At 52.8% G+C, this 22,403-nt stretch overlaps 4 protein-coding genes across 4 annotated transcripts; 1 reads left to right on the forward strand and 3 right to left on the reverse strand.

Moving 5' to 3' along the window:
• The first annotated feature begins 1,458 nt into the window (after positions 1-1,458).
• LOC128268160 (WD repeat-containing protein 35) lies at positions 1,459-5,388 on the forward strand. Its single transcript, XM_053005185.1, has 6 exons — positions 1,459-1,482; positions 1,558-1,848; positions 1,919-2,488; positions 2,547-2,940; positions 3,012-3,115; positions 3,175-5,388. The coding sequence occupies exons 1-6, from the start codon at positions 1,459-1,461 to the stop codon at positions 5,386-5,388; spliced, it is 3,597 nt and encodes a 1,198-aa protein (XP_052861145.1).
• A 137-nt stretch (positions 5,389-5,525) lies between these two features.
• LOC128278489 (uncharacterized) lies at positions 5,526-9,189 on the reverse strand. Its single transcript, XM_053017221.1, has 6 exons — positions 8,765-9,189; positions 7,139-8,003; positions 6,626-7,065; positions 6,320-6,560; positions 6,175-6,258; positions 5,526-6,113 (listed from the first exon to the last, which is right to left on the reverse strand). The coding sequence occupies exons 1-6, from the start codon at positions 9,187-9,189 to the stop codon at positions 5,526-5,528; spliced, it is 2,643 nt and encodes an 880-aa protein (XP_052873181.1).
• Positions 9,190-9,718: 529 nt separating this feature from the next.
• Positions 9,719-15,933, reverse strand: LOC128278490 (uncharacterized). The gene is made up of 10 exons (XM_053017222.1): positions 15,026-15,933; positions 13,638-13,889; positions 13,230-13,572; positions 12,910-13,161; positions 11,932-12,376; positions 11,819-11,852; positions 11,205-11,445; positions 11,025-11,108; positions 10,115-10,489; positions 9,719-10,036 (listed from the first exon to the last, which is right to left on the reverse strand). Exons 1-10 carry the CDS (start codon positions 15,931-15,933, stop codon positions 9,806-9,808), a joined length of 3,165 nt encoding a protein of 1,054 aa, XP_052873182.1. The 3' UTR covers positions 9,719-9,805.
• Positions 15,934-17,506: 1,573 nt separating this feature from the next.
• LOC128278491 (uncharacterized) lies at positions 17,507-22,053 on the reverse strand. Its single transcript, XM_053017223.1, has 9 exons — positions 21,918-22,053; positions 21,490-21,850; positions 20,613-20,720; positions 20,432-20,545; positions 20,027-20,371; positions 19,322-19,913; positions 19,123-19,254; positions 17,829-19,067; positions 17,507-17,749 (listed from the first exon to the last, which is right to left on the reverse strand). The coding sequence occupies exons 1-9, from the start codon at positions 22,051-22,053 to the stop codon at positions 17,507-17,509; spliced, it is 3,270 nt and encodes a 1,089-aa protein (XP_052873183.1).
• Positions 22,054-22,403: the final 350 nt, after the last annotated feature.

Below are 22,403 nucleotides of genomic sequence, written 5' to 3' on the forward strand. Positions count from 1 at the left end.
GCTTTGTTACAAACTTCACACTTAAAAGGCTTTTCCCCTGTGTGGGTACGAATATGCACTTTTAGTTTGCATAAATTAACGAACTTAACTGGACAGTGAGGACACTGATGATATTGATCCGTATTATGAATTTTAGAATGAGCTTCCAGATTTTTTGTCGCGTGGAACGCTTTGTTACAAACTTCACACTTGAAAGGTTTTTCCCCTGAGTGGGTACGAATATGTTCTTTTAGTTTGTATAAATCAACGAACTTAACTGGACAGTGGGGACACTGATGATGTTTGTCCGTATTATGAATTTTAGAATGTTTTAACAGAATATGTGGAGAATGGAACGCTTTGGTACAGACGTCACATTTGAAAGGCTTTTCGCCTGTGTGAGTGCGAACATGATTTTTTAGTTGGTATAAATCTACAAACTTAGCTGCACAATGAGGACACTGATGATGTTGGTCCGTATTGTGAATCCTAGAATGTTTCAGCAGAAATTTTGTCGCGTGGAACGCTTTGTTACAGACATTACATTTAAAAGGCTTCTCACCTGTGTGAGTGCGAATATGATCCCATAGATAGGCAAATTTTATGAATGCAGAGGGACAATAGGGGCACAGGTGTCTTGGTTTGTTATGCACATTCCTAGCAACATTTGTGTCTTGCTTGTTCGACTCTGTAGCCTCTGCTTCGACGACATCCTTTTGAGAATTCGATGGTAATTGTTTTGGATACTCACCCGCAGAGACAAATTGATTATCGGTAGATCCTGATTTTTCTTGAACGCTCGAATTCTTGCCACTTAAGTCGGGTTCCTTTCCAATTCCTTTGAAAGTATCATGCCGATTTTCATAGTCTACATTCAATGGCTGCATTTGCTGTTGTTGTTCCTCAGCAGGTTCACATTTCAAAAGAGCTTCCAACGATTGTTCTTCCGTTTCAAATAAATCGTCAGGATAATAGCCATCGCATGTCGTACTTTTCTGTTGCGAATCAGAATCCGCTTTGTTAGATGGAGAACAATTCTCCTGGTGTTCTGTCGCAACTTCATTTTTCACTGACACCGGAACGACACCGTTGGTTCGGTCCAGACAATCTTCAGCATGTTCTGTAACTCGTTCACATTTGACAATCATAGAATTTTGACAGCTTCTGAGTGGCCCAGAAACTCAAACACGGACAGACAGTTAATGACTGATGATGATGTTATAAATGACGCGTTTTGCGGCACTCAGCACTGGAAACACTCAAGTTGATTGTTTGGCAAACATTTTAAACTGTCAGATAGCATTGCCATGGCAACCTGTTTTGGCCCAAACAAGTGGTTTGATTTTTCACATCAAGTTTTCAACGAGACATTTTGTATGATAAAGTTGATTCTTAAATTGGTTTTTGATAATTGATGAAAACGTGACGTTCGAAACGGCAGCTTAAATTGATCATCTAACTGATCGTGATCGCGCCAACATGTTTATCTACCTGAGCAAGAAGGTAGGCTGCACTCTTTTCATGGTACCGTTATAACGGTTTACTCATCCGGTACTGCGGGTACTGATTGCTTTCCAGATTGCCATACCGAACAACACGCGCTTGAACTGCATTGCGTGGAACAAAGAGCAGGGCTATGTGGCGGTGGGCGGCGAAGATGGGCTGTTAAAGGTATTGAAACTTGAACAGGCGAGCAGCTCGACCGTGGCTGCCCAATCGGGCAAAGCACTGCAGGCGAGCAACCTTTCGATGAACCAAACACTCGAGGGCCACAAGTCGGCCATCCAGGTGGTGACCTGGAACGAGTCGCAGCAGAAGCTGACCTCGTCAGACAAGGACGGGGTTATTATGGTGTGGATGCTCTACAAGGTCCGTTATTTGTGCGGAGGAAGTGGTCACATCGGGAGAGTGCTGAACGCTCACTTTCTTCTTTCCGCAGGGCTCATGGTACGAAGAAATGACCAACGATCGCAAAAAATCGACCGTCAAAGGGATGGCCTGGACGGCCGATGGTCAGAAGATTTGCATCGTGTACGAAGACGGCACGGTCATCGTGGGGTCGGTCGATGGGAACCGTATTTGGGGCAAAGATCTGAAGAACGTTTCGCTGGCCGGCGTTCAGTGGAGTCCCGATGGGCGGTTGCTGCTGTTTTCGATCAAAAATGGCGAAGTCCACCTGTACGACAACCAGGGAATCTTCGTGATGAAGCTGCACATTCAGTGCGTTTACCTTACGCCGGCCAAAAGCCTCTCGGTGGTTGGGCTCTGCTGGTACCACAAGACGGTCTCACCAAATCGGCCAGTGTTGGCCATTTGCTACGAAAACGGGCGCATGCAGTTGATGCGCAACGAGAACGACGACACACCGGTCGTGGTTGACACGGGACTGCAGGCTGTTTCGTGCATGTGGAACCACGATGGAAGCATTCTGGCGGTTTGTGGCGTAAAATCGAGCCTCAACAGCGAGAAGGACAGCAGCCAGGTGTTGTTCTACGCTCCGTCCGGTGTGGTAAGCGTGATCGCGAATGTTCGATAGGCCATTTCTGACGTGAGTTTCCTTTCGGCAGCACATTCGAACGCTCAAGATCCCGGGCAAGGAGATCACATCGCTGTCGTGGGAAGGCAAATCGCTTCGGATCGCCCTTTCGGTTGATTCGTTTATCTATTTTGCCAACATCCGGCCGGACTATCGGTGGTGTTACTTCAATCGTACCGTTTGCTATCAGGAAGGGTCGGGCAGCGAGGACTTGGACACGGTAACGTTTTGGGATACCAACTCCAACCAGTGCTACGGAAAGCAGATCGATACGATGATGTCGATGGCTGCGTCGGTCGATCATTGTGTGATCGCTGTCGAAACCAAGATGACCGGCAAGGAGTTTAGTATCGTAAGTGAGGCGAAGGGAAAGGATCTGATGTACCAGCTGCTGATATGTAACTCGATAAGCACGACCGTCGACTGTAAGTGATCCCTTCACAGGTGTCCCGGGTGTCTGATGGCATCTAGATAATCTATTTTCCTTTGCGAACAGCAAAATACATCGACATCCGGCCGGAGTTCATTACGATGAACTCGACGCACGTGATCGTGGCCTCGAAGGATCACTTTCTGCTGTGGCACTATCACACACCGAAGGTTACCGACAACATTGTTACCATTTTGTGCTGGTTCTAAAATGAAGTCAAATTTTCCAGGGCGCTTCTACGTTGCATGGGAGTTTGAAAACGAAACGCGACCGCAAGTACCACATCGATGACACGCCCGCTTTGGAGGTGTTAAATGATCTCGATTCTAAAACGGCCGAAGAGATCCCGTCAAAGGTTGACCCAAGTCAGGATCCGATCTGTTGCGTGGCTTCGTCCGAAAGTCTGCTGCTAATCGGGAGAGAAAGTGGCCTCATCCACGAGTACACACTGCCACATCTGGTGCTGCGCAACCGTCACTATCTGCAATCGCGCAGCTACAAGCTGGCGATCAATTGCAACTCGACTCGAGCCGCCATGATCGATTGTAACGGAGTGTTGACGACTCTCACACTGCGCGACGATATGAACGAACTGGACGGTATGGGCGGGGGCCAGCAGCAGGAGCAAGTGGCCCACATTGAGCGAAAGGACGTGTGGGCTATCTGTTGGGCAAAGGACAACCCGCAGCTGCTGGCGATTATGGAGAAAACGCGAATGTACATCCTGCGCGGAGCCGACCCGGAAGAGCCGATCACCTGCTCGGGATATATTTGCAACTTTGAAGAGCTGGAGATTACGGGCGTGCTGCTGGATGATATCATCAAGGGTGGGGCCACCCCAAACATGAAGGAGCACATTCTGCAGTTGCGCGTTAAATCGCTGCGTGATACGGAGGATCTGTTGGCGCATGTTGGCATTCCGGAGGCGAAGCAATTTATTGAAGACAATGCGCATCCACGGTTGTGGCGCCTGCTGGCGGAAGCGTCCCTCAAGAAGCTCGATCTCGAGACAGCCGAAGCGGCTTTCGTGCGCTGCAATAACTATCCTGGCATTCAGCTCATCAAGCGTCTGAAAACGATCCAGCTGGAGGCGCTGCAGCGGGCCGAGATCTGTGCGTTCTTTGGCGAGTTCGATGAGGCTGAGAAGCTGTACCTGGACGTGGATCGGCGCGATTGTGCGATCCGGCTGCGGCAAACACTGTGCGATTGGTTTCGCACGGTGCAGCTGTATCGGCTCGGGCCGGGAATCTCGGACCAGCAGATGGAGAACGCGTGGCGCGAGATTGGCCACCACTACATGAATATTCGGGCGTGGGACAGCGCGAAGGAGTACTACGAAAAGGCGCATCACATCGAGGGACTAATGGATGCACTGTACAACCTGGAACAGTATGACGAACTGGTCGGCTGCATGCACCGGCTGCCGGAGAAGAGCCAACAGTTGGGGAAGTTGGGCCAAATGTTGGCCACGGTTGGAATGTGTGAACAGTCGGTGGCTGCGTATCTGAAGCTCGGCGACGTAAAGTCAGCCGTTTCGACCTGCATCGGCCTGCGTCAGTGGGGTCTGGCGGTGGAGTTGGCGCAAAAGTACAAGATGCCCCAAATTAACACGCTGCTCAGTAAACACGCAGCCCAGCTGCTGCAGGAAGGCAAGCTACCGGAGGCGATCGAACTACAGCGTAAAGCAGGCCGCTTTCTCGACGCTGCGCGGTTGCTGGTGAAGATGGCAGAGGCCGAGGCGGAGAAGAAGTCTGACTACGTGCGCATCAAGCAGCTCTACGTACTGTCCGGGCTGCTGGCGGAGGAATACATCGAGAAGCAGCTCGCGGTGCAAGCGGCCGGTAGCCGCGCTGCGGTCCTTTCGCAGCTCAACCCCGAAGACGCTGTGCTGATTGAGCAGATTTGGCATCATGCCGAAGCGTATCACTACATTCTTCTGGCGCAACGGCAGCTTCGCTCGGGGCTACTGCATAGCGCAGTAATCACGGCGCTCCGACTTCGCGACTACGAAGACGTGCTGGAAGTGGAGACCCTGTACTCCCTACTGGCCCTGGCCGCCTGTGCCGATCGTTCATTCGGGACGTGCTCGAAAGCGTTCATCAAGCTGGAATCGATCGAAACGATCACCGAATCACGCCGTCAGCAGTACGAGGAGCTGGCCGTTAACATCTTCTCGCGGTACGAACCGAGGGACAACAAGTTGAAGCACATTAGCTGCTTCACCTGTGAAACACCGGTGGCCGATGCTTGCACCCTGTGCCCGAGCTGCGGAAGTCGCTTTCCACCGTGCATCGCTTCCGGGCAACCGCTAATGAACCCAACCGGTGCGTGGCAGTGCCCTGGCTGCTATCACGTAGCGAACCCGCTCGAGATAACGTCCCGGAAGACGTGTCCCTTGTGTCACCGGTTGCTAGCGCCACCGAAGGGTGCGATAGAGATTTAGAGGGGTTTCGACGGCCGCCGAAACCTGTCAATGATAGTATCAAACGCACGACGATACTTTGGTGGAGGCAGCAAAAAAGTAACATTTAAGTTCGATGTATTTAATTTAACTTACGTAACCACTTAACAGCTAGCGACTCACAAAGCGTACTGCCGTACGTGTCGATCGTAGAACCGGTTCTTATTCTCTTTACTGTTGAACTCGATCCGAAATTTCAGTCCATCCCGGAGGAAGTTGAGTCGCGGCGAATGGCGCTTGCTCTGGCGTAATCGCATCTGCGTACCACGGTTTCCCGGGAACCGGTCGATGAACACGATCCTCACGAACCGCTCCGGGTCTTTCGTGGGGTCGGAGTTGACCTCCACCTTTACGCAGATCGTGGCCCGCCTGCAGAGAAACATCCGGCAGGGACCAGTGTCGTCGGGGCGCGTCGGCCGACAGCTCAGCATCGCCCGGTCGTCGTAGATGAGCGGTCCGTACGCCGGGATCTTTTCGTTCAGTAAGTACAGTTTGTACGTTTGGCTCAGGTTAACACGGAACGCGTTCAGCCGAACCTGCGCGAAGGCCAGCTGCTGGAAGAGCTCCGTGTCGAGCGGCAGATTGCGGCTACTGTCGTCCGAGTACTTTACGATCAGCGTCTCAAAGTATCGGTTGTACTCCTGCAGGTGCTCGATACAGAGGAAGGTGAACTGTTGCACCGTCGCAGCGACGCGGTTGTGAAAGTTCTGTAACATGCAGAGATCGTGTATTTGGTTTGCAGGCACGGTCTGCGCAGGGATCACTTACCGACGGCGTCTGGCAGATTGGGATCCATTTGACGGCCTTTTGAAACTCGCGCAAATAATCAAAGTACGGAGCGAATAGATCGGTCTGAAAGGGGGAAACCAAAGTGAGCACGGTGTGTAACGGGAAGATCGTCACGCCGCTGTACCTTCAGGTATCGAAGAAAGCATTGACAGATCTCGCTGGGACCGATGGACGGTGATTGGGACAGATCGGTCAGTATTTGGTGGTGAAGATTCAGAATTGCTTCGAACGCGTTGATGAACACCGCTAGCTTTACTTTCAACTCAACACTAAGCGGTTCGAGATAAAAGTGTTGATTGGCGACAAGCACCTTCAGAAACTGTTGCTGAGCTTGCACCAACGTCATGGTTAACTGCAGCTCGTCACTGCAGAGAATCGAAAAAAATGAGTTGGAATGAACATTCCCACATAGAGCACCAGCGTGCCGTACCATGTATTGTTCTGTTCTTCCGCCTCCGCCCGGTTGACGGTTGAAAAGTCATCTTCGTCTCCGTCGGAACCGTGATCTTCTTCGTGTTGTTGCACTCTGCTTTGAGTGGTACCTACCGTACCATAAATCACAGCCTTTGTCATGGAATGTAGAAGCGCTAGGAGTGACTGAATTTCGGTGTTCGTGTCCGACTGTACCACAATCTCCTGGGTTCCTTTCGAGCCCACCGAGAGCACGATGCGATTCCTGCCGTCTTCCGTGTGGCACAGCTCACTGTCGAAGTAGTGGCCCCGGTACTCCATCCGGTCGCGCAGGATCTCTACGTACAGCAGAAGCTTCTCGAACGCAAACAGCTTCCCACTGTACTTTCGGCGCACGTTGGTGTCGTAGATGTCGAGGAGGAACATTCGCTTGAAGTGTCCCTGGTAAAGGAGATTGACCTGTGGAATGGGACACAAAAAGGGGTCCGCGTAAACGCGTTGGTCCACTAGCTTGAGCTGTGTGCTGTCCTACCGGTGTGTCACGGTCCGGATTCCGATTGCCTTCCGGTTGTAGGATCATCGCTAGGGGCGCGTCGGAGGCAGGCGTTAGGGCAGACATTAGCGCCAATGCCGGTGCGTGGCTCCGACACTGCCGTATGTCGCGTAGATTGATTGCCTGATTTACCCGATCGATAAAGTTGCCGATTCGTTTGTCCACCTTACACAGCAGCGCCGTCCGTCGGTTCATGGTCCGTTTACTGTCCTTCTCTTTCAGCTGATCTTTTACCATCTCGTTCAGCAGCAGTTTGTAGCGTGGAAGCCGCTGGATCGGTTGCAGCAGCAGACTGTTCAGACCGAGATGATCGTTCAGGTCTTGCTGAATCTTCAGGAAGTAGTCACTGTAGCGCATCACTAGCAGCTCCGATTCGGGTTGGTGCATCGCAAACGTTACGTAGCAATAGAACCGGTCCCGTTCGATGTAATCGAGGAAGATTTGGGCGATCCGCTCAACGACGTCCTCGTCGGTGGAAGTGCTCGCCGCTCGTTCGAGATCGGCATAGAAGTGGTCCCGATGTGTGGCGAGGATTTCTTCCAGGTTGATGAAGATAATGTTTTTCTGGCCACGCAAGGCTGCCGGCAGGGTTTGCGCGTACATGGCCGGTATGTAGTTTCGTATACCGTGATCGAGCGTTTCGATGTACTTCCGTTCCTTCTCGAGCAGCTCGTTGATAATCTTTCGCAGGTGCGACTGAGGCGGGCAGTACTGGGCCGGTTCGGGCGATGATCGGCATTCTTCTTGGTCATACGCAGGGTCATCTTCCAACGTTTGCGGTAGAGGATTTACAGAATAGACCTGGTGTATGCTATTTTCGATGTTCTCTTCCTCTTCGTTGGAACTGGAAGGTGCGATAGAAAGGGAAGCTGAATCGCTGAACGGTGTTTCGACGAGGGAAACGTTCAACAAACACGCAAGCGGAGGACAAAAGTCACAGTACACGAGCAGAAGCAGACTGATTTGGTACTCACGATGACTCGAAAGAAGAATAGCCATCGGTTGACGAAGGATCTGAGCCACCTTTTTCGACAGTTTCGGAAGGATCTCTGGTTTTCAAAAGGATCGTAACAAGAAATTGTGAGCAATTTTTGTGCCTAACCCAGGAATTCATTCTGATAAAAAAGGCCCATTTTGCGGAGAATTACACAATGCGGTGCGGTGTTTCAATCGACCAAGCATTTGTTTCATTGAAGCCATTAAGCTGCTGGAGGTCCCGTTGAGCGTTTCGTAAAGTTGTCAAACAACGTAAATCTTCGTTCAACAATGTACTCCAATGCCCCCAACCAAGGGTCCTATTTTTATCCAAACGTAGCTCCATTCAGCCCAATGAGTCAAGAGATTAAGGAATGTTCCAATCGAAGGAATAAAAAAAAACGGCGAATCAATGTTTTAATCCATCGATCCGATATTTCTTTGCGTCGTTTGCCATAGCCCCCCAAACAAGTACCACCGCGCGTCGCGGCCACGCCACCGGACGTTATCTGTTTGCCAATCTTATCAGCCCGGAGCGGGGGCCGAAAACGATTCTGGGGCCGCAGGTGATGAATCACAGGATGCCCACTTTGTACTGTCCGGCCGTTGATGGTCGAGAAAAAGTCTTACCTCTCGCAGACTGTATCGTAGATCCGTTCGGCAATTTCATTTGCACGCTGCGCCAACAGGACTCGATCGGCCATCGATGGATTCGGCCCCAGGTAAAGCGGTTTGGGAGCGATCAGTGGCTTGTGGTGCTGGCTGCCATTCCTGGCCACAACCGGTCGACGTGGCGGACTGGCCGTCGGGTCCGGCGATGGACTGCTTTGGCGCAGGGAAATTGATTCGAATCTACTTGTTAATTGGCGCACACCGATCGAAGCATCGCTGGCGGCCGATGGTTTCGGTTTTGGTGGCAGTGCTGGTGGTGTTACTGGCACCACATTCATCTGCTCATCCGTCACGGATATACCACTGTCGCGAAAGTCGTTGCGCGGTGGAACAACCCCGGCACGCACTGGCTTCGGTGGTGGTGATGGCCTTGAAGGCTTCATCCGCAATCCGGTTCAAGACGGTCTTTTCTCACGATGCACTTTACACGCTTATCACAGGACCACTCTTCTCTGGAAGACACACTCGTGCCGCGATTAGATGTGCGCCATTGACGGCCGTTATTGATGGACGGTGGTCAGAAAGAAGGAAGGCACGCAATCCGCGAGCTTCGACACCCACTGGCGGCTCCCGACAGACTGGGCTCCCGCGCAATCATTCTCTTCGTTTGCGCTCGGTAGCCGGGAAGACGGACAGGTGGCCAGTACTACGACACTCTTATCCTGGGCCCGCTGCTTATCGGAGCACACTGCGCCGCGTCGGCGATGCGTCGTTCTGTCCGGAGACACACACACGCAGGCGTGCTAATTCGATGAGAGTGTTGACGGAAGTGATTTGTAGTTCATTGTGCGATCGCCACAACCCACACGTACGTACCTGTGGTCAGTGGTTTTTCTCAAATAGTTTACAACAAAATGTAGTGCATTGCGTAGCATCGCGTCGTTATCAGATGGCGTTATCAACCTGCCATTGCTTTATTGACCAATTAATTCCCCTCCCGGAGCGCTATGACCAATCCGTGTATGATGGCGAGTGAATGAAAAGCGCTAAAATACAGACCTACAGGCCACGGTCTTGATGTCGGGCGAAAGTGGCACAGTACTGGCCGTAGAACTTGTCCCGATTGGCCGTGTTCCCGAAATCGATGGCGTGCTTCTTCGTACCGGCGAGCTGCACGTTCAGACGGACCTCAGACTTTTTGCTTACCCTTACGTTCGGATCGGCTCCGTCACGCCCGAATCGATCGATGAACGCGAAGGCGGTGTATTTTTCCGTCTGGCGCCCAAATTCCTGCCAAATCGGGATCATCACTATTAAACTGCCGACTTCCGGTTTAGGTGCCGAGGTGGCCGAGCCAGTGTCTCTTACCCGCACAAAGTGGAACTTTACACAAACGACGGATCGACCGCAGAGCAACACGCGGTGGGAGCCGATCGTTTCGTTGTCATACCGGACCCGGTCGGAGTACACGACCAGTCCGAGCTTGTCGGGTGACAGTTTTTCGTCCAGATTGAACAGGCGGTAGTTTTGGAAGAGCAGCTGCCGGAAGGACGCCACCTGCACTTCGACGTACGCCAGCTTCCGGAAGAGGTCCTGCTGCGTCATGTTGCCACCGTTCATCTGCTCGGCTATCTGGACCACGAGCGCCTGGAAGAAGTGCTGCACTTTGTTCCAGTGTTGCACGCACAGGAAGGTAAACTCATCCATCGTCGGGGCCACCATGCTGTCGGTTATGCTGGAGCGCTGTGGACAAAACAGGGGACGTTCGCATTGTTTGGTTTCGTCTGATAAGCGTTGCGTATTTAATAAGTTAATAGAGAGAGAATGGACGACGCCACGAATCGATCATAATGCCGCTGTTCGGCCGAGCATAATCGGAAGTGCGATACGCGATTGATGGTTGCCGGCTTATCAGCAAGGTCTTTGACGATTTCGAAATTGGCGCGGAATTCAAGGGAGAATTTGGTCTTGACAAAGGCCCTTTTATTGTGCTCCGAACATGTGACTCAAAGAAGAAAGCAGTGATCTTACGAGTAGAGCACACGATACAAAATCGTAATTGCCCTGGCAACATTCCGTTAACGTTTAAACTGCGCTGTGTAAAGTAATGTTTCAGCGTAAGTTAATGTTTGAAATGTTTCAATCGTTGCAATATTTCACAGGCCAAAAGTGGCCCGCTTACAGGCGAAATGCGTGCAATGATTGAAAAGTTTAAATGTTTACCTATTTTATCTTATCAAAAGCTACTTTTACGCAGTACACTCAAAATCACACTTACCCTTGCTTTGTGTATATTTTTCAGCACTTCCGCTGCCGGCTTGAACAGTCGCATATACTCGTTGTAGTCATCGAAAACCCCGTCCTGTAGTGGAGAGAGCGGAACGAAACCGACACGTGTTTGATGCCAAAACCAAAAATCCCCAGTTCGAGCAGCGGCGGCCGTTGCTGTTGTCCTTACCTTGAAGTACCCAATGAACAGCTCGCACACTTCATCGACCCCAAGGTGGGGCTTCGAAAGATCCGCATACAACCGTTTGATGTGCACGTTCAGCAACCGATCGTACACGCGGATAAACTCCGTTATCTTGCCCGACAGCTCGACCGGTAGCTCGTGAAAGTAGTAGCGCCGATTGGCGGTTAGTATCTGGCAGAAGTGCTTCTGCATGTTGGCCAGCTGGGCGATCGGTTTGTCGGTGCTCCTGTGTGTGGTTGAAATATCGTATCGTACACTAGCAGCCTCAACAGAGGAGTAGCGAAGAAGCTTCTGGGCGGTGTGCTATGCTAGGCGAACCATACTTACACCCGATGACCCGGGAGGACAAACACGAACGAACGATGAACGAATGGTTTGATGGAACGGGATAGGTAACCGGAACCGCGTGATACAACAGAGGGAGACCCCATTATTTTTCCAATCGAAGGATGATTTTATTTGTCAATCCCGTGAAAGATTGAACCACCTAGCGCTTGACAGAGCAGATATTTACAGACGATGTCGATTCACACTCTTTGACACCACACATGAAATACACACAAAAAACGCACATGCAAAACCCCTACAGTGTAACATACCAAGTCGTTTGTGATGTCGACTCATAGCTTTCACCTGCAAATTGGAAAAAGCGCGGACGCGGATTGATTAGTGTCGCGTTGGGTTGACGTTGATCGGCGGCGATATGACTTACGCGCACTGTTGATGGTGCTGGTGGTCGACAGCTCGCTATGCCGGTGGTTCTTTAACGTGATGACACTCGGGACCCGCACGTGCAGGTCCCGGCGGGCGGTCAGGGAGTTGATGCGTTCCCGCTCGAACTGTGCAAACTGTGTCATCATCCGCTCGACGAGACTGGCGAGCCGTTGCGCCTCGTTCTGGTCCCCGCACGTCACCTCGATCTCCTGGATGCCACGCTTCCTCGCGAACAGGTAAACCTTGGTGCGGTTCTCGTTGTACAGGCCGATCTCCGACTCATCGTACCGACCGCGATACTCCAGGTGCGCCTTGCACTTTTCGGTGTAGATCACGCTCCGCTCGAACAGAAACATTTTGGCCGGGTAGCGTCGCCGGTGGTCCCAGTCATAGACGTCGACCTCGAACATCTTCCGGAACTTGCCCTGATGGAACAGGTTAACCTGCCAACGAGAGACCGGCGTTAAGCGAGGACACAACCAGCCCCGGTGCTACGATTGCTTGCCAGAACTGGCCACCACAGTACCCCCTCTTCCCTTAATCCCCCAATTCTGTTAATCCTTGGCGCATGCAAGTTGTGTTTAAAAGCCATCACCTCTTGTGGGTTCCAGTGTGTGTGTGTTAGTGACCCGCCCCGCCGAGTGTTAGTCCGCAGCGTGTCCGATCACACACCGGAGAGTGCGTGTGTGACTGAATGTATAGTGTTTGGAACGGACTCCACTCACTGGGTTTCGCTTCTCCGGGCTACGGTCGGTGTGGGGCCGAAGGATCAGCACCATCGGGGCGTCGGCCGCGTGGTTGAAGATATTGAGTGCCAGGGCGTACGGTGAGCACATCAGTTCCGTCTGTACACACTTGCGTTCCTGTTACACATTGCCCGGCCCCCCCCAATTGCGGTGCGCACAAATTCAAACGGGTTCACATCACATGTCGGGGTGTTTCAGTGGGCCACGGTGGCCACGACAGGGACACTTACCTCGTAGCACTCCTGAATGTCGTTGATGCTCATCGCCTCGTTGACGACATCGATGAACCGCTCCAACCGCTTCTCGGCCTTGCACAGAATGCCGATCTCGTCCTTGACCGAGTCCAGGAGTGTGTCTTCCATTTGCTTCAGAATTTCCTTGTTGATCTCGGCCAGCAGCAGCTTGTAGCGCGGTAACCGTTGGATCGGCTGCAGCAGAAAGCTGTTCAGCCCCAGCTTATCGTCCACATCCGATTGACGGCGCTGTTTCGGGAGACGGTGGTAACCGGCCATTAGTTTGCGGACTAGCGCAGGATTTCCGAAGTCCCTACCTGAAAGAAGTCCAGATTGCGATTGCATATCCGCTCCGACTTGGGCCGATTAAGCGCGAACATGATGTAGCAGTAGAACTTGTCATGCTCCAGGAACCGGATAAACGTTTCGGCGATACCCTGTATGCTGGCCCGGTTGCTCTGGAGCATCGGCAGGAACTGGTTCTGGTGCAGGCTGTGGATCTTTTCGATGTTTCCGAAGATGTGGTACCGCTGACCACGCAGCCCAGGAGGTAGCTCCTTGGCCGTCATAATGCTGATGTAGTTCGTGATCCCACGGCCCAGCGTTTGCACGTAGTTCGCTTCGTTATCGAGCAGTTCCTGCAGAATGTTGGTAACGCGGCTACGAAGACCACAGAGACCGCTTTAAAAGACCTGATCTAGACTTCCCGACCGATCGATCGTTACCTTGTTTTGAGTGAACTATTCGAATCGGGACGCGCCACGTACGCCGTTAGGGCCTCGTCGGAGTCCGAGTCGAACGAGCTGCTGCTAAAGTCGTCCTCCTCGTCGTAGTATGGCCTCCCGTGAACAGCTCCCGGCGGCGATGCTTTGGGGTGCTCCGGCACCAGCGCGTTGTGTGCCTCCGAAACCATCGGCCGATCATCCAGCGGAGTGGATGATTCTTCACCAAACTCATCACCGTCGTCGTCGCCGCAGCTACAACGGAGCCAAACATAATCGTGTACATAAATGATGGGTTGGCGACATGAGGAGTGATAAAAGACTTTCTGCTGACTATTTTGTGCGGTCGGGTTTCGCGGAAGTGTTCAACCTCCACCACGCGCCTTGATACGAGTCGGCACCGGCCAACTAAACGGGGCATGACTCACACCGACGACGACCGGGGAGGACTGGGACTGGCTACGCGTAAAGTGCATCGTTCTCGGCTAATCAATCTGCGCGCGCTCGCGTTGTTTGTTCCTAAAGCTTCCTACTTCCATTTTCACACCCATCGGCGCGAAAGTGCTGTGCCGTTTCGCAAGTGGCCGAGAAGACGCCGTGACGTAAAAAGTGTACTCCAAGTGCGTCAGTTGCATAATCTGAGAGCCGCGACGGCGGCGGCCGAGGTCATAGGCGGAAGAAATTAAAGAAAAATGGTCTACCACCCGGGGGCGGTGGTTATTTAATTCGCGAAATGCAGATTTTGTTCAAACACAATCGATCGTGGCTCTCGTCCGTAAATTGTCCGTCGACTCCCGTGCACCGATTTATCGGTTTCTATGCGAAAAACGTCTGTTCAAACCATAACACAGCCCTCGCGCCCGTTCTAAAACAACAATAAATGGGGTTTGGTTGGTTTAGAAATGACAAAACATCACGTTTGTAGGGGGATTCTTAAAAAAAAAACGGGCTTCAAACAACAAAGCGGAATCGATATGTGTTGATACATCGGTGGCATATGACGCTAGCTACTACCAAGTTGTGATAAAGGAACTTATCAATTCTTGTGTTGGAACTACATTTTGATGTTCCCTCGATAACGAATGTTGATTTACCGATAATGGTACGATAACTTGATAACGGGACTCACTGTTAACTTATCATAATATTTTATCCACTTTCCAAGGCGATCGAAACGAAACCAAGTGCGCCCGGCTGCGGATCACTGCGTCCTGTTTTTAACCGGAAAACGCGTCGTATACGCGATCACCGACCGGCACCTAGCGAACACTGGCGCACAGCATAACCTTCACGCATCGACCACCGAATAACTCCAAACTGTTGGGCGGCGCCCTGTTATCAAAACGTTGACCGACCCTGTCCCTGTGTATCTGTTGGAAAGCCAAACTCACCTTGGCCGACGGCCTTGGGGGACCATCGTATGGTCATCCGTCTCATCGTCGCTCGTATCGAACTCATCGTCGTCGTAGTCGTAATCGTCAAATCCTTCACTTATCTTATCGTGCCCCTGGATGGCGATCGCCGGCTTCGGGAGTTGGGTCCGCCGACGGCTTAGTCGTTTCTTGCCGCCAGCCTCCGCTGGGGGTATGCTGCGGGTTGGGACTTCCGAGGCCTCGCTCGCCGTTTCCATCACTTCCGCGCTGGGAGTGGCGGCCGGCTGCTCCATCAGCAGCACCTGGCACGGAACGGCACGTTGTAGTGGTGGCGGCCGTTCGCCCACTTCCGGTGGCGATAGCCGACCACTGTCTGGCGACTCTTCCGCCACTTGGCACAACGGTGCACCGTTTGCCGAGCCGAACACTGGCGTCTCGCGGACCGCCGCCGCCGTCGCCGACATGGCACTCGCACTAACGGGGTGTACTAACAACGACGACGACGATGGCTGGTGGGAGTGGTGTTGATGATGATAAGACGCCCCAGCAACGTGGCCGTGTGGCTGTTGTTTCAGCGTCGGTTCATCGTGTGTAAGGTTCTCGAAAAGCTGCGTCAACCGGCGGACGTACGACGATGGTCCACCGCCTCCACCAGCACCAGGCGTGGGGCCTAATTTCGCTGTACGGCGACGTACCACCCCCGGGCTGGCCACCACCACCGCCGGCGGTTGTGTCGGGTCCTCCAGCGAGATGCCGCTGTCGCACGAAACACGATCCCCAGCCGACTTCAGGCGCTGAGACGTCAGCGAGTGCAACGAGTGCGACGAGTGTGACGAGTGTGACGAGTGCTCCAGCGAACCCGCGGCCAACAACTGACGCTCCGGATCGTCGTCGTGACGCGCCATAGCTCCATTATTGTGATACATTCCGCGTTTCCTTTCCGCGATCGCCGATCACTGCACTGCACTCCGTGAGAGCGAGCGTATATTGTGATGCGTGAGCGTGAATGAAAACTCACCCCTCACTTCGGTATCTCACTCGCGGACTGTTTTATGCGTTCGTTTTATCGCACAACTGTGTCTGGTCACGCTATCGGTACCGTGGTCGCACACTGACACGTACGCCCCACACACACATCGGTTCGCACAGATACACACACACACCGAATGAAGTGGGTTGCACTGCACTTGGGTTTCTTCTGTTGCGGGAGGAAAAGTAGATCGCGGGGTCGATCGGATCGCCTCCTTAACAAAAACCCTGCACGGACACTGGCGACACTAATTGTCCGGGCCTGGAGTTTTCTTTCAATTTCGCTTCCTAACACACGAGAACACGAGTGAGGTGGGTGATGTAATTAATATTGATCCATTCGCGCACTGATAGGGAGCGCAAAAATTTTCCACCACAAACCGCGCGGCTTTCCGGTAGGTGAAAATCCGCTTTTCACTCTGACCCGACTGGAGGGTGGAGGGTGGATTTTCCACACAATCCGTGCGTGCGTGAGGTGGTGAGACACTCGCGGCTATCGGCGAGCACGGAACGGAACTGACTAACGGCTGAGACCGACGGCCCATCCGAGGCACCGTATTTCACACAAATCCACACCCAAACAGGTGGCTCGCTCTCTTGTGCGACGTGTGTGTGTGTGTCGGTGACATCGGTGCGGCGCGAGCGGGAGGCGATCGTTATCAACCCCTCCCCGCGGGGCCCGAAGATTATGATAACACCGGTGGCACCGCCACAGGCATCGATTTTTCTCTACTTCTGCGTTGCCGTTGTTGTTGTCGGCGTTGAAGGTGTGAAAAAGAGTACGCATCCATTACGCGATCGGCGTTTAAAGTAATTATGATAATCGAGCAGAGAAGTAAGGGCAGAGAGGCAGCGGAGAAATGCTTGTGGTTCTACTGTTGGAACTCGGAGGTAGTGGAAACCCTCCGGTTAGTCACCAGAATGGTGACTGAGCAGCCTTGCCGGCGTGTGTTTTGTTTGGGCCACTTGGGGCGTGCGGTCTATCTCACTCTCTGACACTTTGGCTAAAATTATCACCCGAAACTTTCCCAAAGCACCACCCACCCGGGAGTTGATAGTTGTCACTGGACTGGTCCGGTGTTTGTGATATAGCCCTACGCCTAACCAATGGGGGGACCGAAAGATAACAGAAGCCCTGTGTGTCCGCGCTGGTGCTCCCATTTATCGATGAGTCAGCTGGGTGATGGGGCGAATTGTTTTACGCACGCGCCCGCCTCCGTGGCGGAACGGACTCGGGTTTCGCAGTGAGCCTTTGTCTTATCAGCGGATTTTTTCGCGGCTCCTTTTCTCTCTCCGTCGCGTTCTGTTTTGACACATTCCGATGGCCATTTTCGTAGAAAGCCCCCGCCATAGAAAGAAGGCGCGCAGATTGCGCCACGATGACGTTGAGTGCGCCGGTATTTGAAAACAATAATTTATTGTGGACTGTCTGGACTGTGAAGCGAAATATCACGTTTTGGGATCGGCCCCCTACACGCTGGGGACGTAGAAGAAGGATCGCTTCTTTTCGCGCTCCTTCTGCTTCATCCGCGTCGACAGGGTGGTAAAGTGGTCGATCGTGAGGTAGCGCTGCTGCCGGGACGGGAAGATCAGCGTCGTTTTGCGGCTATCGAGGTAAACGTACAGGTGCGTGCCATGCCGCTTGCTGGCCCGCATCGACAGCTTCGTGTAGGGGCAGTAGAAGGTGACGCTGCTGTACGTTTCGATGTTGTGCTGTGAGGGCGAGAAGGGGGCATGAGGAATGAGGAACCGAGGAACTCTGAACCCGCCGAACCTTCCCTCTACTGCTTACCATCTCGGCGTTAATTTTCATGCACAGCGCACCCGTTTTCGTCAGCATCAGCCGGAACACGGCGTACGAACCCTCCAGCTTGACGATCTCCGAGTGGCTCACCAGCCCAATCTCGTTCAGGAACTCGACGTCCATGATGAGCTGGCGGATTTGGTAGTTTTCGTTCACCCGACGCTGCACCATACCCATCTGCTCGTGGACGTAGCTCAGGTCGGCGGTCCAGCTTCCCGCGCTCGGCTCGTCGTGCTTCTGGGAGCGAAGCGTGTTGAAGAATTGGCCACACCGGTTGACGTACTTGACCGGCAGATAGAGGAACGCATCGATCGAAAGGTCGACCGCCCCCGGGAGCTTCGGTTGGCCGGCGTAGTACTGCTCGAAGCTCATCAGAATCGCTTCGACCGTTTTGATGTGCTCCACGTACCGCAGGAACACCTCGAACTCGCCCCGCCGGAAGCAGTCCCGGAACACGCCACAAAAGTACTGCACGTCCGAATCGCAGCTCAGCCGGTGGTACTCATCCTCGAACAGTTGATAGTTGACGGCCCGCTGGAATCGTAACATCTCGTCCAAAATGTCCACCATCTCCTCGAGCCGGCCGGCCACATCGTCCGGCAGGGAGCGAATGTACTGGGTTGTGCCATCGTTCAGGGCTCGCTCAAAGTGTTGCTGAAAGTGCAGCATCTTTTCGATCGAACTCTGATCCTCTGACGTGAGACTCTGGGCCCGGGTCGAAGGCGTCAGTTCAGGGTCGGGGTCCGGTGCGCTGCTTGGTAGCGGGTGACTGTACGCACTCTGGAAACTGACGTCACTGATCGTGCTGCAGACGCTACTCCGGTAGCTGGCGCTACGGTTTGCGAAGGACGCACCACTGAACACCTCACCGCTATCGATCCCAAGGCTTTCCCGTTGGTCCCGCCGATCGATGATCGTCTGGATCATGGTCATGATATCGACCAGGTGCGTCTTTCCGGGATTCTGAATGTTTATCTTCACCTCGATCTCGAGCCGGTCGTGGCGGCGCGAAAACAGCTTCAGGATCTGCCGGTTGCCGAAGTCGAACTCGATTTCCTGGTGCGTGTAGTGGCCACGGTACGTGAGACACTTTACGTCGATCTGCTCCGCGTAGATCACGCACCGTTCGAACACAAACAGCTGGGCCTGGAACTGGCGCTTGACCTTAGGATCGTTGATGAACACTGGGTAGACGCTCCGGAACTTCCCCAAGTGCAAAACGTTGATCTACAAGAATAGGGTCATGTTCCGACTGTTCCGACGAAGACGTAGCTCTACTTACCGGCTTGTTACGGTCCACATTGTCGTTGTCTTTGGGGTACAGGAACAGCACCTGGTTGTCGTGGTTTTGATTTTTGAGCACTATCGCCGGCTTGGGGACACCGAAACCGAGTTCCACTTCATCGTCTTCCGCCTGGAGAAGAATCGAAAAGAATGAGCTACAGTTCCGTCCGTTCAGATCGGTGCTTCGGAACCGGTACCTTCTCGCACTGCAGAATGTCATTGATCGTAACCGATTCATTCATGATGCCGATCAGCGTTTGGAGCCGCTTCTCGGCCACGCAAACCTTGTGGAGCTGTGTGTTGCGGGCGATGGCGCCCGGTTTTTTGATCAGCTGCTTGAAGAGGCTCGTCAGAAGCAGCTGGTACCGCGGCAGCCGCTGGATGGGCTGCAGAATGAGACTTTTGACGCCCAGCTTATCACCGTGCGCTTGCTGGTGCTTCTCGAAGAAGCCGATGTGCTGTTCGCACAACCGTTGCGACTTTGGGTGGTACATCGAGTAGAGGATGTAACCGTAGAAGCTGTCGTTTTCGAGAAACTGCACAAACACGTCCGCTATCCGCTCGACGTCATTGCCCGTGGTGAGCAGCTTCGGCAGGAAGGCGTTCCGGTGGAACCGGTAGATGTACTCCAGGTTGCCGAAGAGGTGATACTTTTTGCCACACAGTTCCGGGGGCGTAGGGCCGCTCCCGGTGAATACCCCGTCCACGTAGGTGGCGATCCCCTTCTCTAGGGTGTTGATATAGTTGCGCTCGGTTTCGAGCAGCTCATCGATGAGGAACGAGATTTTTCTGTTCAGGTGAAGGAGCGCACAGAGCGTTATCGATACGTTATCGGGCGGTGGGTGTGATAAGGGTAGACACAGGTATGCGAGAGATTAAAGTGGTAGACGGTGTAGACTTACATGTCAATATCACTGTGATGTGGTTCCGGTGATGCTATTGGGCTCTCCTTGAAGCTGATTCCTTCATCGAACGAATCCCACGCGCTTGGACTCTTATTGTGTCCCAACTCATCGGTGGGGCCACCCTCAAACACGGCATCGTCTGAAGAAGCTTGGGAAAAGACCTCATCTTCATGGCCATCGGGGTCTGGTGGTGGCTGTTCTGCTTCACTTCCGCCGGGATCGTCACAATATCCGTGGATAATTCTTTGCAGTTCTTCCGCTGTGAACCGCAACGAAATAATGGTGTTCGATGCTTCCGCAGGTTGCTGGAACTCATCGTCGAATGGTGCCGTTTCGAAATCGCTGCGGGGAATCAAATATTATTAGAGAACCTTTAGCGATACCTCAGGTTTCACAACTTACGCATTGTAAGAGTTAAGGTGCTGCGCGTTCTCATCCGAAAGTCGCAGATAGATGAATTCGTTCCACGTATCACACACGTCGTCCACATCCGGCAGGGACACTCGTTCGAAGTCGCTGCAAGCCATAACCAGAACCGACGGTGAGCGTTTCGGAAGCGTCGAGTGTCGCTTAAGCTACTTACGAACAGATACTCCAACGGCCGGAATCTTCGCGGTCTACCGAGGCTGCGTGCGTTCCTTTCATGTCCGGTGGGTCCTCACTATCTTGGGGGTCCTCTTCAGCTATTGCACTGCAATTGGCGGGAGTAGAAAACGGTATTTCAGAGGCCTTAGCAGTAGCAGTTACCGCAAATGTCATTTGCACCAATTTTGTTGGTTCTCTGTGACGCAGAATAATGAGTCTTTCCGGTCGTTCAATCAAACTCACTTCCGTGACCGCGCAAAAATATTACAACGTAGTCGGTGATTTCGCGGCGAATGAATGATTGTCTGCCTTTGGCACCTTGTGACGCAATTTGAACGGTTAGGTGCACAGTTTTGGACACATATTTAAATTAACCAAGGTTTTGGCAGGATCTTCCTATCACGTCACCAGTATTTGTACCTTGTCACTGTTCTTGACCTAGTTCAACTGCACAGGTGACCACTTGTACGCGGAATGTAGGCAGGTCGAGTGGCAGGACCTCGCACACAGCTAGACAACTTGCCTTGTTTTGTAGCGCGGTATTTCACCTGGTCGTTGAACTTCACGCTCAGAACGCGAGTCTGCCGCTGCCAAACACCGGAACTACAAATCCGCCTCCTTGGGCAGCTCTTGGCCCACAACTACTCCACAACGATTTTCAGGCAGCTGTTCATGTCACTTTTGGTCACTCGTCAAGTGTCACCCCTACACTCGAGTTGACATAATCTTCCGTTTAGCAACGGATCAATGCCTCACAAACGTATCGATTGCCTCGGCAAATGGTGCTGGACTGGGTTCGGTTTATGAGGACCGTTCAAATTCAATCTTCCGTCGCAGGACACAATAAACCCGCGGCGCAACTTTCGTAGATTTACCTTTCGCTAAATTCTGCGCTATCGGCGGTTATCTTATCGGTGGCGATACCGGCCGCTGCTGATTTGTTGACGGAACGCGACGAAGTACCGTCGCCGCCGGGTGACAGATGCACCATGTACCAACTCCGACCAGATCGGCTCCGGCGCCCGTGGTCACCTTCGCAGGGGGTTTTTGGAACTGGTTTCGCGGGACCCTCACCCTCGGGGTCATCTCCGGTGGTGGGTTTCGCATCGTCGCTCCCGTTCTCTTTCGCTATCCGGCGCCTCGAGAACCGTCCGCTAAAGTTGCGCTCAAACGATTCAGTGGCACGAGTTTCGAGTTTGTTCACCAGATGGCGCACGCTGATCTTCCGAAGGCTATCTGCGGGAGGAGATACGCAATTTTCATTTCAAACCAGGTTGGCCCTTTTTGTGACTCACTGACTTACCTCGTTTGCGCGTTTTCCTCGTAAGTTCTCCTTCGGTTTCGGTTGGTTCTGGTAGCAGTTCGACTTCCACCTGAGTGGACTCGTTGGCTTCCACTAACCCGAGCATCCCACCGATCGTCCGATAGCGAGCACTCATGTTTGTGTTGATGGTGTCGCACCAACGAGGGTCCAAAGCGGACTAAAGCTGCTGGTCCGTACGCCTTCTCACCTTCACTGTCAGCTGGTATCTGATACGTGCGCTGATTCAGAAGATTGGCGATATCATTTCGGTCCCCAACCTATCCTCCTAGAGTCTCGCTACGCCAAACCACACTGGACAGGTAGCGATAGCAATGGTAATTCTTATCTGTAACGCATTTCACCTCTGCTATTTACGAAGTGTTTTTTTCATGCCAATGATCGCGAGAAACGCAAATGGAAGCCACTGCGTGTGTTGTGATATCCGAGAACTTCTGGCCAACACATTAGTGTTTGCTGAAGGTCGAT

This window comes from Anopheles cruzii, chromosome 2, assembly GCF_943734635.1.
Source record: "Anopheles cruzii chromosome 2, idAnoCruzAS_RS32_06, whole genome shotgun sequence".
NCBI lineage: Eukaryota > Metazoa > Arthropoda > Insecta > Diptera > Culicidae > Anopheles > Anopheles cruzii.